We start from the raw sequence: 13,681 nt of genomic DNA, 5'->3' as shown, positions 1-13,681 counted from the left end.
CCAACCTGTCCGCTTAGCTCAATAGGGAGAGCGCCGATCTACGAATCGTGGGGTCGTGGGTTCGATCCTCAGGTGGGCCGTATGTTCTCCGTGACGATTTGATAAAATACATTGTGTCTGAAATCATTCGTCCTCCATCTCTGGTTTATATGGGGAAGTTGGCAGTTACTTACGGAGAACAGGTTTGTACTGGTTCAGAATCCAGGAACACTGGTGAAGTTAACTGCCCGCCGTTACATAACTGAATTACTATTGAAAAAAGGCGTTAAACACAAAACAAAAGAAACAAATAACCCGCCTCACTCACCAGCAATGCTTGTGTTGTTTTCTTCTTGCTTCTCAGCACATCTGCCAGCAGCAAACAGTCGGTATTAAGTTTGTAAAGGAGTATCTAGAAGTATGTTTCTGTAATCCTCACAGTTGCTCTTATGACATCAAGACTACACATTTGTACAAATATGTTTCGTTATATAAGAATGAATATCTGAGCAAAAGTTGATTACTTTTAGGCACGAGATGTTGGTCGTTCTGTTCGACATGCATCAGACATGTCAATCTCTGATGAGGATTTGTCAAAAACCATTGAAATCCTGACTGATCTCCTATCCGATGCAAGATACCTAGCAAATGATACAAAGGCAAAACAGGCCGTGGAAAAATTGAAACAGGTAAATGTATCGTTATAACGTATATTCAAGGAAGTAGTGAGTTTTATATTCAATTTAACAGTATTATTTGAACATTTCACCATATGCTCAGCATAACTTTTGTCTTATTAAGACTTCTAAATTTCTATAATCAACTGGTCCATCTTTCAATTTGGACAGTAAGATTGACTGTTAAAAGGGGTGTTTACCAAAAAGATACTGACTGAATGGCGAACCGTGCAGACCATGACCAGACTGCACGGATGTACAGGTGATTTTGGTCTGCACTGGTCGCAAAGGCAGAATAAATTTGCGCCAGCAGACTAAGGGCTAAGACGAACACGTACATATTATCATGCATTTATTAAAGGCCATTATCACATATTTGGTGTCGCGGCTTTGTAATAAAGTCATCACATGTTTCAAAGAGCAACGTCAATACGAAACGACAGGCATATTATAATATCCTTAAAATATGTAGTTGGTAAAATAAAGTTTGTTCATTCGCAGTACCAAATTTTAGTACTATTTTATCTTTTATGCAAGAGCCACAAAAACTAATTCATTGATCTTTTCATCTTCCTACAGCTGGAAGCAAACACTTTAACAATAAGTACCTCAGACATTACTACAATACTAGATGAGGAATTTAAAGTACTTGTTGCAAGGCAACAAGAAAATGCTTTAAAGGCAATTAGCACAGAGAGAGAAGAAGTCCAGAAAAAGATGTTAGATGATGTAAAGAATGCATTTGCCAACATGCAGACAGTAACACTTCATCATTTAGATCAAATTGTTGCTACGAAAATGAGCGAAATTCAACAAGTTGCCGAAAAGGAAAAGAAGGAACTTACAGAGATTAGCGCGAAAGGAAAGCAACAAATTGAAGAAGAAATTCGCAAAGGAAAGGGTAATTGCTTCTTTTTAATTCACACATTTTAACTTCTTTTACAAACTGTATGACAAAATAGAAGTAAAGGGAAACAAACAACACAAAAATATGGTTAAATTGAAATGAAAAGTACAAGTGGTATTTGATTATTCGCAGTAAATAAGATTTACTCTACTGCAGTAAAGCGCAACACCTTATATGCCGTTCATCTGAATATTAATTGGATTACCTGAAATAACATTTTTCATAAAATTCCATAGTTAAAAACCTTAAAGGGGTTAGCTTTCATTATGCCATCCATCGAGAAAGGTGGGGTATATTGTTTTGCAGATGTTGGTCGCTCTGTCGGTCGGTATGTATGTCGGTCCGTAGACCAAATTTCCGGATAATAACTCAAGAACACTTGGGCTTAGGATCATGAAAGTTGATAGGGAGATTGGTTATGATCAGCAGATAACCCCTATTGATTTTGAGGTCAGTTGCTCAAAGGTCACAGTGACCCGGAACAGTTAAACGGTTTTCGGATGATAACTCAAGAACGCTTGGGCCTAAGATCATGAAAGCTGATGGGGATGTTTGTCATGACCAGCAGATGACTCCTATTGATTTAGAGGTCTGTAAGTCAAAGGTCAAAGACACAGTGACCCAGAACAATTAATTAGTTTTTGGACTATGACTTGAGAATGCTTGGGCCTAGGATCCGAAACTTAATATGGAAGTTGATCATGACCAGCAGATGACTCCTATCGACTTGGAGGTCAATAGGTCAAAGGTCAAAGTCACAGTGACCCGGAACAGTTAAACCGTTTCTTGATGATAACTCTAGAACACGGGCCTGGGATCTTGAAAGTTGAAGGGAGGTTGGTCATGACCAGCAGATGATCCATATTGAGGTCAGTAGGTCAAAGGTCAAGATCACATTGACCCAGAACATTATAACTTTTTTTGGCCAAATAACTGGAGAATGCCTTGGTTTTAGATCACATTTGATACAGGGTTTATTTATGACTGGTAAATGACCCATAATTTTTTATTTGAGGTCAGTACATTAAACATCCAGTGCACAGTGACCAAATAATTTCTATTCCTTGTGCAATTACTGAATGCATCAAAGGGGGGTATTTCGTGTTCTACAAACTCCTGTTTTCATTCATGAAATATTTATGTCTCCCACCACATAGTGGTGTGGGATATATATTGATTTACTGCTGTTTGTCTGTCACAAATCTTGTCCGCGCTCTAAGTTGAACAGTTTTCATCCGATCTTCACCAAACTTTAACAAAATTTGTTTACCAATAAGTCCTTGGACAAGTTCGATAACGAGCCAAATCGCACAGGCACTTCAGAATTATGGCCCTTGAAATACCGAAAATTGGCCTTTCTTCTCTTGAATATTTCTCATCCGATCTTCACCAAACTTGAATAAAATGTGTTTGCCAATAAGTCCTCGGCCAAGACCGATAACTAGCCAAATCAGCCTAGGCTTTTCAGAATTGTGGCCCTTGAAGTACCGAAAATCGCTCTGTACACTTTTTGTTCGCACTCAAAGTCGAAAATTTCTCATCCAATCTTCACTTAACTTGAACAAAATGTGTTTGCCAATAAGTCCTCGTCCAAGTTCGATAACTAGCCAAATCGGCCTAGGCACTTCAGAATTATGGATCTTGAATTACCGAAAATCACTCTGTACACAGATGCCAGTGATATATGTATTAGTGCATTGTTGACTCAGATACGTAACTATTTAGATGATTAGGCAGTTGTTGGAGACATGCGCTTTTCTCAAAAGCAGCTCTAGTTTTTATGTAAAAAGGCGGTTAACAATTAAGACCTTGTTTTCCTTATTTCGGTCACATATAAATTTGATGTAGCAGAGTGGCCAACCGATGTGACTTTTGGATTTTCGTAGACAAGGCGAAAACGTCTCGATTCAGGTAACACTTTCGTTGTCGGATTTCCATGACATAAAGATTGTCAAAAACAGCAAACTGAGTGTTTTCCTTCGCACAGAACGTCTGCAATCAGTTGCCAGTATTTTTCTCAAACACGTCACCCAGTTGCGAAAGCGGTAAGTTATTTGCACAGTTTGTCCATGAAAAGCAGTTTGGCGATTGCGAAAAGGCGTGATAACTGATGGCAGACCCTTTATGTGGAATAAAGCACTCATTTTACTGCCTTCGACGCACTTTATTTTATGAAAATACATCATGTTATAAGGAAAATATAGACACAAAATGTTACCTGAATCGAAACGTTTTCTCCTTATGTGCGGTAACCAAAGGTCACGTGGGTTGGCCACCCTGTTATAGTACGGAGATTAATGATAAGAAAGATCGCTTTTCTACTCACTAACAGTGTTAAGAAAACCATTTATTTTTTATTACAAGAGGTTAAGGGATTAATTCAAGAAAATAATTTCGAAGTACAGCGATCTAAGAGGTCGGATTTTATACACATTTTGACGTTGTTTGCAGAGCAACAAGGATTAAGTCTGGCTTTCAGTGCAATAGTCAAACGCAACGCCTTTGTTTAGGACTCAATGATTCACAGCCAAAAGTCAGTTTTTAATACCCATGAATATTAGATGCTTTTATCTTACAATACTTGAACTAGTTTAGATCATTGATGAAAAAGATTTGCGACAAACCTTATGTTACTAAATTTTATCACTTTATAATTTATTTATGTAATTCATGTCATGTGAAGAACACAGTTTTGTGAGTTATAGAATTTGTGTCACGTTCCGATTGAATATGGTCACATATTCTTGAATGAGTCTTCACATAACCTGTACATTTATTAGGAGCTATTTTTAATTATGTTAGATTCACGTTTTAAAGTATAATATGATTGTGTAAATTTTAATTCAGTCTGGCACATTTTCAGGTGTAGCTCTATCCGAAGAAGAAACAGAAACAAACACGAAGCAGCGTGAACTGGAGAAATGTAAGAAGAACTTCCAAACTTCCAAATCAGAAAATCCTGCGAAATTATCTTTAAACAACCTGCTGCTTTCTTAGATGTAATAATTGAATTGCTTTGTGTCTAAGTTAAGTGTTATCAAACGTTTTGTCAGTTCATTAATTTTGTTAAGTGACGAATGAGATACGATAAGGAATGTCGCGTTTCACCCCAGTTTTCAATAAAAAAAGAACCCAAACAAACGGAAACTCAGCAGGTCGACACGAATAAAAAATGAAAATGTTGCATTACTGTATTTGAACAGACCTGTTCATGGAGGACAGTAGAAGCTTCTTTCTTCTAAGGCATGTTCTTAAATGCATCGACTTTCTACATGCTATTGAATTGTACGGATAATGGTAATATTTATTCAAAGTTTCACGGAATGTAAAGCAAGGGTCATCAATATCTTCTAAATAGTTTGTTAGCCCACCATCATCAGATGGTGGGCTATTTAAATCACTCTGCGTCCGTGGTCCGTCCGCCCGTCATTCCGTCCGTCCGTCCGTTAACAATTTCTCGTTATCGCATCTTCTCAGAAACTACTGGGGGGATTTTGACCAAACTTTGTCAGAATGATATATTGGTACCCTAGTTGTGTCCCCCTGAAAATCAGACTGGTTCAACAATTTTTGAGTGAGTTATGGCCCTTTGTTTATTTCTATATTTTACATAGATTTATATAGGGAATAACTTTGAAAACCTTCTTATCCAAAACCACAGAGCCTAGGGCTTTGATATTTGGTTTGAAGCATCATCTAGTGGTCCTCTACCAAGATGATTCAAATTATTTCTCTGGGGTCAAATATGGCCCCGCCCTGGGGGTCACATAGTTTATAATGACCTATATAGGGAAAAACTTTGAATAACCCCTTGTCCAAAACCACAGGGCCTAGGGCTTTGATATTTTGTATGTGACATCATCTAGTGGTTCATATTATACCCCTAGGGTCAAATATGGCCCCGCCCTGGGGATCATATGGTTTACATAGACTTACATAAGGAAACACTTTGAAAATCTTCTTGTCCAAACCACAAAGCCTAAGGCGTTGATATTTGTAATGTAGCATCATCGAGTGGTTCTCTGCCAAGTTTGTTCAAATTATCGCCCTAGGGTCAAAAATGGCCCCGCCCCGGGGGTCACATGGTTCATATAGACTTATATAGGGAAAAGCTTTTAAAATGTTCTTGTCAATAACTACAACATTCAAATTTGGACCACATGTATATTTTTGAGTGGCAAGATGAACCTTGACATGAGTTGACCTTGATTTTGACCTAGTGACCTACTTTCACATTTCTGTAGCTACAGCCTTCAAATTTGGACCACATGTTATTTTTGAGTGGCAAGATGAACCTTGAACATGAGTTGACCTTGATTTTGACCTAGTGACCTACTTTCACATTTCTGTAGCTACAGCCTTCAAATTTGGACCACATGCATAGTTTTGTGCACTGGAAAAACTTTGACCTTGATTTTGACCTAGTGACCTACTTTCACATTTTTGAAGGTACAGGCGTCAAATTTGGGACAATATGCATAGTTCCATGTTTCAAAATGAAATTTGACATTGATTTTGACCTATTGACCTACTTTCACATTTCTCAAGCTACAGCCTTCAAATTTGGACCACATGCATAGTTTTGTGTACCGAAAAAAACTTTGACCTTCACATTGACCTAGTGACCTACTTTCACATTTTTAAGGTACAGGCTTCAAATTTGGACCACATGCATAGTTTTGTATCCGAAATAAAATTTGACCATGATTTTGACCTAGTGACCTACTTTTAACATTTCTCAAGCTACAGCCTTCAAATTTGGACCACTTGTATAGTTTTGTGTACCGAAATGAACTTTGACCTTTAATTGACCTAGTGACCACTTTCACATTTTTAGGTACAGGCTTCAAATTTGGACACATGCATAGTTTTGTATTCCGAATAAAATTTGACCTTGATTTTGACCTAGTGACCTACTTTTACATTTTTCAAGCTGTAGCCTTCAAATTTTGGACACATGCATAGTTTGTGGTACCGAAATGAACTTTGACCTTTACATTGACCTAGTGACCTACTTTCACATTTTTGAAGGTACAGGCTTCAGATTTGGACCATATGCATAGTTTTGTATTCCGAAATAGAATTTGACCTTGATTTTGACCTAGTGACCTACTTTTACATTTCTCAAGCTACAGCCTTCAAATTTGGACCACTTGCATAGTTTTATGTACCGAAATGAACTTTGACCTTAAGATTGACCTAGTGACCTACCTTCACATTTCTGTAGCTACAGGCTTCAAATTTAGACCACATGCATAGGATTGTGTACCGAAACAAACTTTGACCTTGACATTGACCTAGTGACCTACTTTCACATTTCTCAAGCTACAGCTTTTGAATTTGGACCACATGCACAGTGTTGTGTACGGAAATGAAATTTGACCTTGAGGTAGTCAATAAGTCTTGAAATTTGGAACACTCAAAAATGGCACATTGCTGGGCGCCAAGATCACTCTGTGATCTCTTGTTTAGTTTTATTATACTTTGCAGTCTAGGTAACGTTTGAAACTTGCTCTTAACCTTTACATCAGTTTCAAGTTTTCGTTAATATTTGAAACAAATTTAATGTTTTAAGAAATGTGTTCTCTTTTTCTGTTGTAGATTTAAGAGATGACCTCGTCAGTTTCTACAGAAAATATCATAGTACCATTCCTGTGTCTCCTTTAGTAGAAGAACATGATGTTCCACTTCTCGACTTCTACGTACAACCTCCACTGTCTTCAGTTGACATACAGAAGAAGTTTGGACGAATTCAGGAATCTCGTACCAGGAAGCAAGTACATAATTTGAACGATATATTTCTGAAACCTGATGGAAAAATATACAAGGACATCTACATCACAGCCAAAGCAGGAGTTGGAAAAACATCGTTTGTGAATAGAATTTGCATGGTGTGGTGCCAAGCACACTGCCCTCAGAAAGAGTTGGAAAACAAGTTCAAACCAGAAGAGGTTACCGTAATGAAATCATTTACGTGTCTGTTTATGATTACATTAAGGGACATTGACACATCATTGTGTAATGTTGATGATATGATTTTCAATCAAATTATTAGAAACCTGTCAAGATTTCGAAGATATAACGAAATATTTATAGAAGATATACTGCAAGAAAAGGATTGTTTATTATAACTAGATGGACTTGATGAATGGGCCCACCCTGAAAGCTGCACGTATGGCCGTAGAAGTGAACCATGGCTTACCACATAGACCTGCGCGGGAAAATTGTACAATCATGACAACAACACGGCCATGGAAACTAGATGTTCTTATGTTGAGTACAAATCAGATCGACAGACATGTAGAGATTACTGAGTTGGATCAGTCTTCTTCCAAACAGCTGATATCAAATGCAGTGGCTTTACTAAATAAGCGAAGCTTATCCAGAGACCTTAAAACCGTTGAAGGGTTTCAAGCGACTGTGTCATCAACAATGCTTGACTCTGTGCGATATATACCATATATTCTTCTGCAAATGGTATGTCTTTGGTTCGACGGTGAATCTATCGGAAAATCGAAGTGTGAAATATATAGCAATATACTTGAATTAACTCTTTCAAGAGGGCTCATGAAATTAGGCAAACAACAGTGGAACTCCAGGAGTAGAACCGCCCTGGATTATGAAAAGTATCCTGCATGTGTCCTTTCCAATGAGCTTTGCCGAGAACATTACGATTTGATACTCAACTTAGGCCAAATTGCTTTTGAAACATTATTTTGTTTGCAAAAGGAATCGACCATTGTTTTTGATGTTAGCAAGGTACTTGAAAGAATTCCGGAGTATTCTCTTCGGTTCTGCCTGCAACTCGGCCTTTTGACTCCGAACAAAGATTGTCATCAGGTAGCGAGTAGGCGCAGGACCTTTTCATTCCAACACAAATCTGTCCAGGAATACATGGCTGCATTGTACATAGAATCAGACCCTGACTGCCACGCTGTAAACGACAGGCTTTTAAGCGTTTGTTCTTCATTATCAGCTATATTAGAAATGTCGAATACCTTTGTTTTTCTAGGTGGATTAAGTTCATCAGCATGTGGGAAAGCTTTAGGGCTGCTAAAAGAGAAAGTGTCGAATGACGATTCAATCCTCTTTTATCGAGAAAATTTGCTGATTAAAGAATACGGTTTAACTGAGTTTTGGAGGCTGAAAGAGGCAATTAGAGCTTTTCAGTACATGCAATCAGACATTGCACAAGAAATTAAAAGCTCTGGACAAATGGACTTTCCTTTGTGTGTCGAGGATATCATTGTTGACAGTACTACTGATAGGGCGTCTTACCCCTCCACTTGAATTCTCATAGATAAGAATAAGGACAATATAGGTCATTGTATGTACGAGATGTTCAATGTACAGATGATTTTACGGATATTCTTGAAGCAACAGGACTGCTTAAATTACATACTCTTCAAAGTTAGTAATCATCGCTGTCCCTAGGCCAGAAGATATCCTCAGGCTTATGTCAAACTCAGTTGGGACTTTAGAATGCATACGTCTGTCTTCGTGGAATTTCGAGATAATTTGTATTACCCAAAGGTTTACGACACTGTCTCCAAATATTGTACGTACAATATCTAACATAGACCATTTACGGGCACTTATGTTAAGCAATGTTTCCCTGACACACGCTGACGTCAAGGCTTATTCAAAACGCTGAGCGAAAGAACACATATGGCAGAGATCGGATTGTATAACGTTCAGTGTAGTAACCATAATGCTGAGTGTGGCGGCGAACTACTAGACCTGTCTCAACACCATAATCTCAAGACTCTTAACCTTGACAGGATACCAGTTGCAGATATCCGTGTCAATGCATTATCACTGAACGAATGCTTGATAGGCGAGGATACGTCTTCCGTTTTTCCATCGTGGTTCCGCGATCTTAAGAATGCAGCAAACCTTCACTCGTTATGGTTTCGCCGAATGACCCCACCTTTGTTGGATATGCTCATGGTGACACTACCACAATTAGTACAGTTGAAAAAGTTTGGTATTGAAATTACAGATCTTGGAGATAGGTCTTTGAGTCTCATGTCTGGTATAAATATTGACTCAGTGTACCTGTATAAGGTAGCCATGTCATCAATGACCCTCAAACGATTGGCCGAGAGTGCAGCGGCACTGTCGCATCCTGTAAAGATAACACTCGAATGGTGTAAGGTGACACCTGTTATGGAGTACTATCAAATTAAAGACTACATCAGGGAATCTCAGAATTATATTGTGAAATTAGATGGAGTGAATTTTCGACACCTTGATCAGTTTGAATTCGAGACTGTTGGAAATAAACCATGAGAAAAAGTTTTGCCCGGGGATGCAGAAACTGTCAAAAACGTAGAAGAATTGTGCATTATACGTACAAAGGAAATCAAACAGAATACATAATGGACATTTGTTTGTTTCTTTGTAGGATCAAATTATCTTTCAATGAGTGAACATCAGACGGTATACATGTAGTTTCGCTTATTGCGCAACCACGAATGAAAATTAACAATCTGGAGTTCAGGAATGAAAGATATTTCAATCTATATGTTATCTTTATTTCATTTTATGATAGTTTTTAACTCGTCTCTACGAGGTATGGTCGTCACTTGATCGTCGGTGTTGGTTAAAGTTTTTGTTTAGGTCCACCTTTTCTCAATCACTGTAAAAGCTTCAGCTTTGAAACTTTGCTCACTTGTTTACCATCAATAAGGGACTATGTAGGCCAAGACCCATAACTCTGATATGCATTTTCTTAGAACTGTAGCATTTTTTGTATTTAAGAAATTGAGTTTCTTGGTTAAAATTTTTGTTTATGTCCATCTTTTCTCAAAAACTTAAAGAGCTATAGCCTTGAAACTTTGCGCGCTTATTCATCATCATTAGGGGACTGTGCAGGTCAAGACCCATAACCCATAACTCTGATATACTTTTTGTCAAAATTATGGCTTTTTTGTACTTAATAAATTTGAGTTTATTGGTTAAATGTTTTGTTTAGGTCACCTTTTCTCAAAAACTGTAAGAGCTACATTTGAAACTTTGCATACTTATTTGTCATCATTAGTTGACAATGTAGGTCAAGATCCATAACTCTCACCTGCATTTTGTCAGAATTATGTCCCTTTTTGTACTTAGAAAATCTGAACTATATCTCTTTTCTTACATACTGTCCAGCACTTGCAGACGAGCGATGGCACCCGTAGGCGGTGCTCTTGTTTCAATATTTTATGGATTTAAACAAGATATATACATTTTAAACATTTTACTCTTTCAACGCCATGTGCATTACGATATTACGTCAACGTGCCAAGCCGTCACACCACTTTAAAATTTGAAAAAATGTTAAATAGTTTTTATAGGAGTTCTGCATTACCTTGAAAGTGTGATAGTTTTTAGGCTGGCGATCTTCGCCAGACTATTATAACCATATATTGAGTTTCCTCAAAGGTGCTGAGACTGACAACACAAAGTATAATTTCATGCGCAATTCAAATAGTCCGCCACGTTTATCAGTTTTCCAAAGAGTTGTATAAAGATTGTTAAACTTACCTGTTTCAATAGATCTATTTGCTCAAACATGTTATAATAATGTTTTATTTTTCTGACGGTAAATACTTGAAAGATAACATTAGAAAATATTACATAATGATGGTAAATTAATTCGCCTCTATGAATGAAATGTCTGTATGAATGGAACTTTTTCGTAACTCAACACTGTTGACCGCTTCTTTATAGGTTATGACCACGGTCTATAAATAGCTAATTAAACAACTCTGGTTCCGAGAAACAATTGTCGATATGAGTTATACTGCGCATTATTCGACGACCAGGCATAACATTGAAAATAATTAAAGAAATATGAAATATCAATTAAAATGAACTTATAGTGATATGCGTTATGTCAGGTCTTATATTTAGGGCATAAGGTTTTAGAATCTGTTCTTTCAGATCATTTGCTATAGGTATTATTCGACTAGGGATACCCGACAGTGACGTCATATTGTGTTTAGTTTCCAATGTTTACCTTATATTGTACTGGATTTATGATTATGTTTGCCAAGTTTAAAGTTTGCTTTTATGGAAACGTAGCTCAGCTGATAACGGTGCTGTCTTTATAACCGAAAAAATACGAGTTCGAATCCAGTCGGCGGAAATTTTTTCCCCGCACGATATTTTCTTACTCAGCTGTGCTGTTATTATTCCTTCTCTTGAGAAGGAATATTCCAGTTTAATAATTCACACTTGACTGAGCTACTGGTACCTAAAGCTGTTGTCATTACAAGCCGGCCAATAAAACTCCGTGACCTTAGAAATAACCTCTGACGTTAAACTATTCTTTCTCAATTGGGGGAATCCATGGGTTACACAATACTAAACCCGATGATGATTAATTGATTCTTTTATTTCCTCCTGAACATAACATATGTACATTCACCAGATAGACATATATCAGCAAATTTAAATGTAAACAACCAAATATTATCGTTACCTTCAAATGCATGGTTAGTATATGAAAACAAACCCCATTGCGACCCACTATAATTATGTGTAACAAATTCACACACGAATACTAGGTCATTTACTCTATTGAAAGAGGTAACAGATTTAATATGTTGTTGGATTTAACAATTTATGTTAAATAACTAGCGTAAATACTTACCTAATATTTTTTGCAGTATAAAACAGACATTGCAACCAAAATTTTACAAGATGGTCATTTTATATATTTATATAGATGTGCCCTAGAAGGAACTTTTGGTATGCTTTAACTTGTTTTGACTTTCTAGTGCTTCACAAATTATGCGTACAGATAAAATTGTGTAGAAAACGTGCGTCATTTCACTCCAAATAAAAAGTGGCTATGAGCAAAATTTTTAACTGTAACGAGCCTTTAGAGAACAACAAGAAAGCAATATCTATTCTAAAACACAATGGACTGACATTAAGACAGGTATATATGACGTATGTTGGTATCCTTCACAATAAAATAAATGGTTGATAATTTAAAAAAAAAATACTAACAAGAAAAACATATAAAAACAGCATTTGTTTTCCAAATCAAGGACAGCAAATGTAACTGGTCTTTAAAACAATATATTTTTTGCTACAAAAATATATAAAATATACATCGCCTACCACTGGTTTCGAACTTTACATCGCCTGCGTGACAAGTAGCCAACACATCCACTGGGCCATACTTTATTTAAAATTTATCACATGATAAGGACATATTTCTATCAATTATAAGTATACATCTGTTTGAGGATATACCGTGGTTATTTATTGTTTGTTGACAAAACAACATCACTGTCAAAAATTGTCGGTGGATTAGTACTACCGGACGTAATCGCTGCGTGGAATCGCCAAAGTAACGTGAAAAAAATGACCACATTCTCTGTGTTGTATACCTAAACAGCGTACATGCTATATTTTGCTACAGAAATAATGTTTACATTTACAATTATTATAGAAACTATAATATTATTTGATTTAACAGCAGTTTGTTTGTTTGTTTGTTTTTTAGGCTATTTTATACTAAATTCGTTTTAAACATTCTGACGAATACTGAAAGATATAATGTAAAAAGTGCTTTGTCACCAATTTGCTTAAAGGTGGGGGCGTAGATGTAAGCGAGTTTTGTTTTAACACACGTTTTCAACTGTATTTCAGGTTATATTAATGCGTATTAATACGATGGTTAGGAAAATTGACGTACCTGTAAAGGAGTACATTATTATGGGTACGTCAATTTTCCTTACCATCGTATTTGGGAATGAACATGACTAGACCATACACATTAACAGTCCGGCTTGTAGCGGGGTTCGAGCCCAAAATTTCCGTCATACCGACAAGAAAATCGCCCCATCTGATCAGTGTATGTTCTGTTTGTTACCTGTATATTTTATCTGATATTATGTCCCTCCGTGTATATTATCGCTTCTTTAGAAATACAATTATATAAACGGTTATGGCACGCCGATTGTCCAGTGATAACGTGAACCCAGGTTCACGGTCGAAAAACTAGGAATAACAATCAATAAACTAGGTTTTTCGAACGTAAAACCAAGTTTTTCTAATACTTACCCATATTTTCGAGCGAACACACGCCCGTGAACTCAGGTTTAAACTATGTTTTTCA

The 13,681-nt window shown here is 36.8% G+C and overlaps 1 protein-coding gene across 1 annotated transcript; it reads left to right on the top strand.

Moving 5' to 3' along the window:
* The first annotated feature begins 513 nt into the window (after positions 1 to 513).
* On the top strand, positions 514 to 7,709 carry LOC128548484 (uncharacterized). The gene is made up of 4 exons (XM_053523453.1): positions 514 to 668; positions 1,236 to 1,557; positions 4,427 to 4,486; positions 7,165 to 7,709. The coding sequence occupies exons 1-4, from the start codon at positions 549 to 551 to the stop codon at positions 7,692 to 7,694; spliced, it is 1,032 nt and encodes a 343-aa protein (XP_053379428.1). The 5' UTR covers positions 514 to 548; the 3' UTR covers positions 7,695 to 7,709.
* The last annotated feature ends 5,972 nt before the right edge of the window (positions 7,710 to 13,681 follow it).

Source organism: Mercenaria mercenaria, chromosome 14, assembly GCF_021730395.1.
Source record: "Mercenaria mercenaria strain notata chromosome 14, MADL_Memer_1, whole genome shotgun sequence".
Classification (NCBI taxonomy): Eukaryota; Metazoa; Mollusca; class Bivalvia; order Venerida; family Veneridae; genus Mercenaria; species Mercenaria mercenaria.
This window is presented reverse-complemented; position numbering and strand designations above follow the sequence as displayed.

Coding starts and splice junctions, on each gene's coding strand:
- LOC128548484 (XM_053523453.1), top strand. CDS start 549: ATGTCAATCTCTGATGAGGATTTGTCAAAAACCATTGAAATCCTGACT. Junction 669..1,235: donor CCGTGGAAAAATTGAAACAG/GTAAATGTATCG, acceptor ATCTTCCTACAG/CTGGAAGCAAACACTTTAAC. Junction 4,487..7,164: donor GCAGCGTGAACTGGAGAAAT/GTAAGAAGAACT, acceptor TTTCTGTTGTAG/ATTTAAGAGATGACCTCGTC.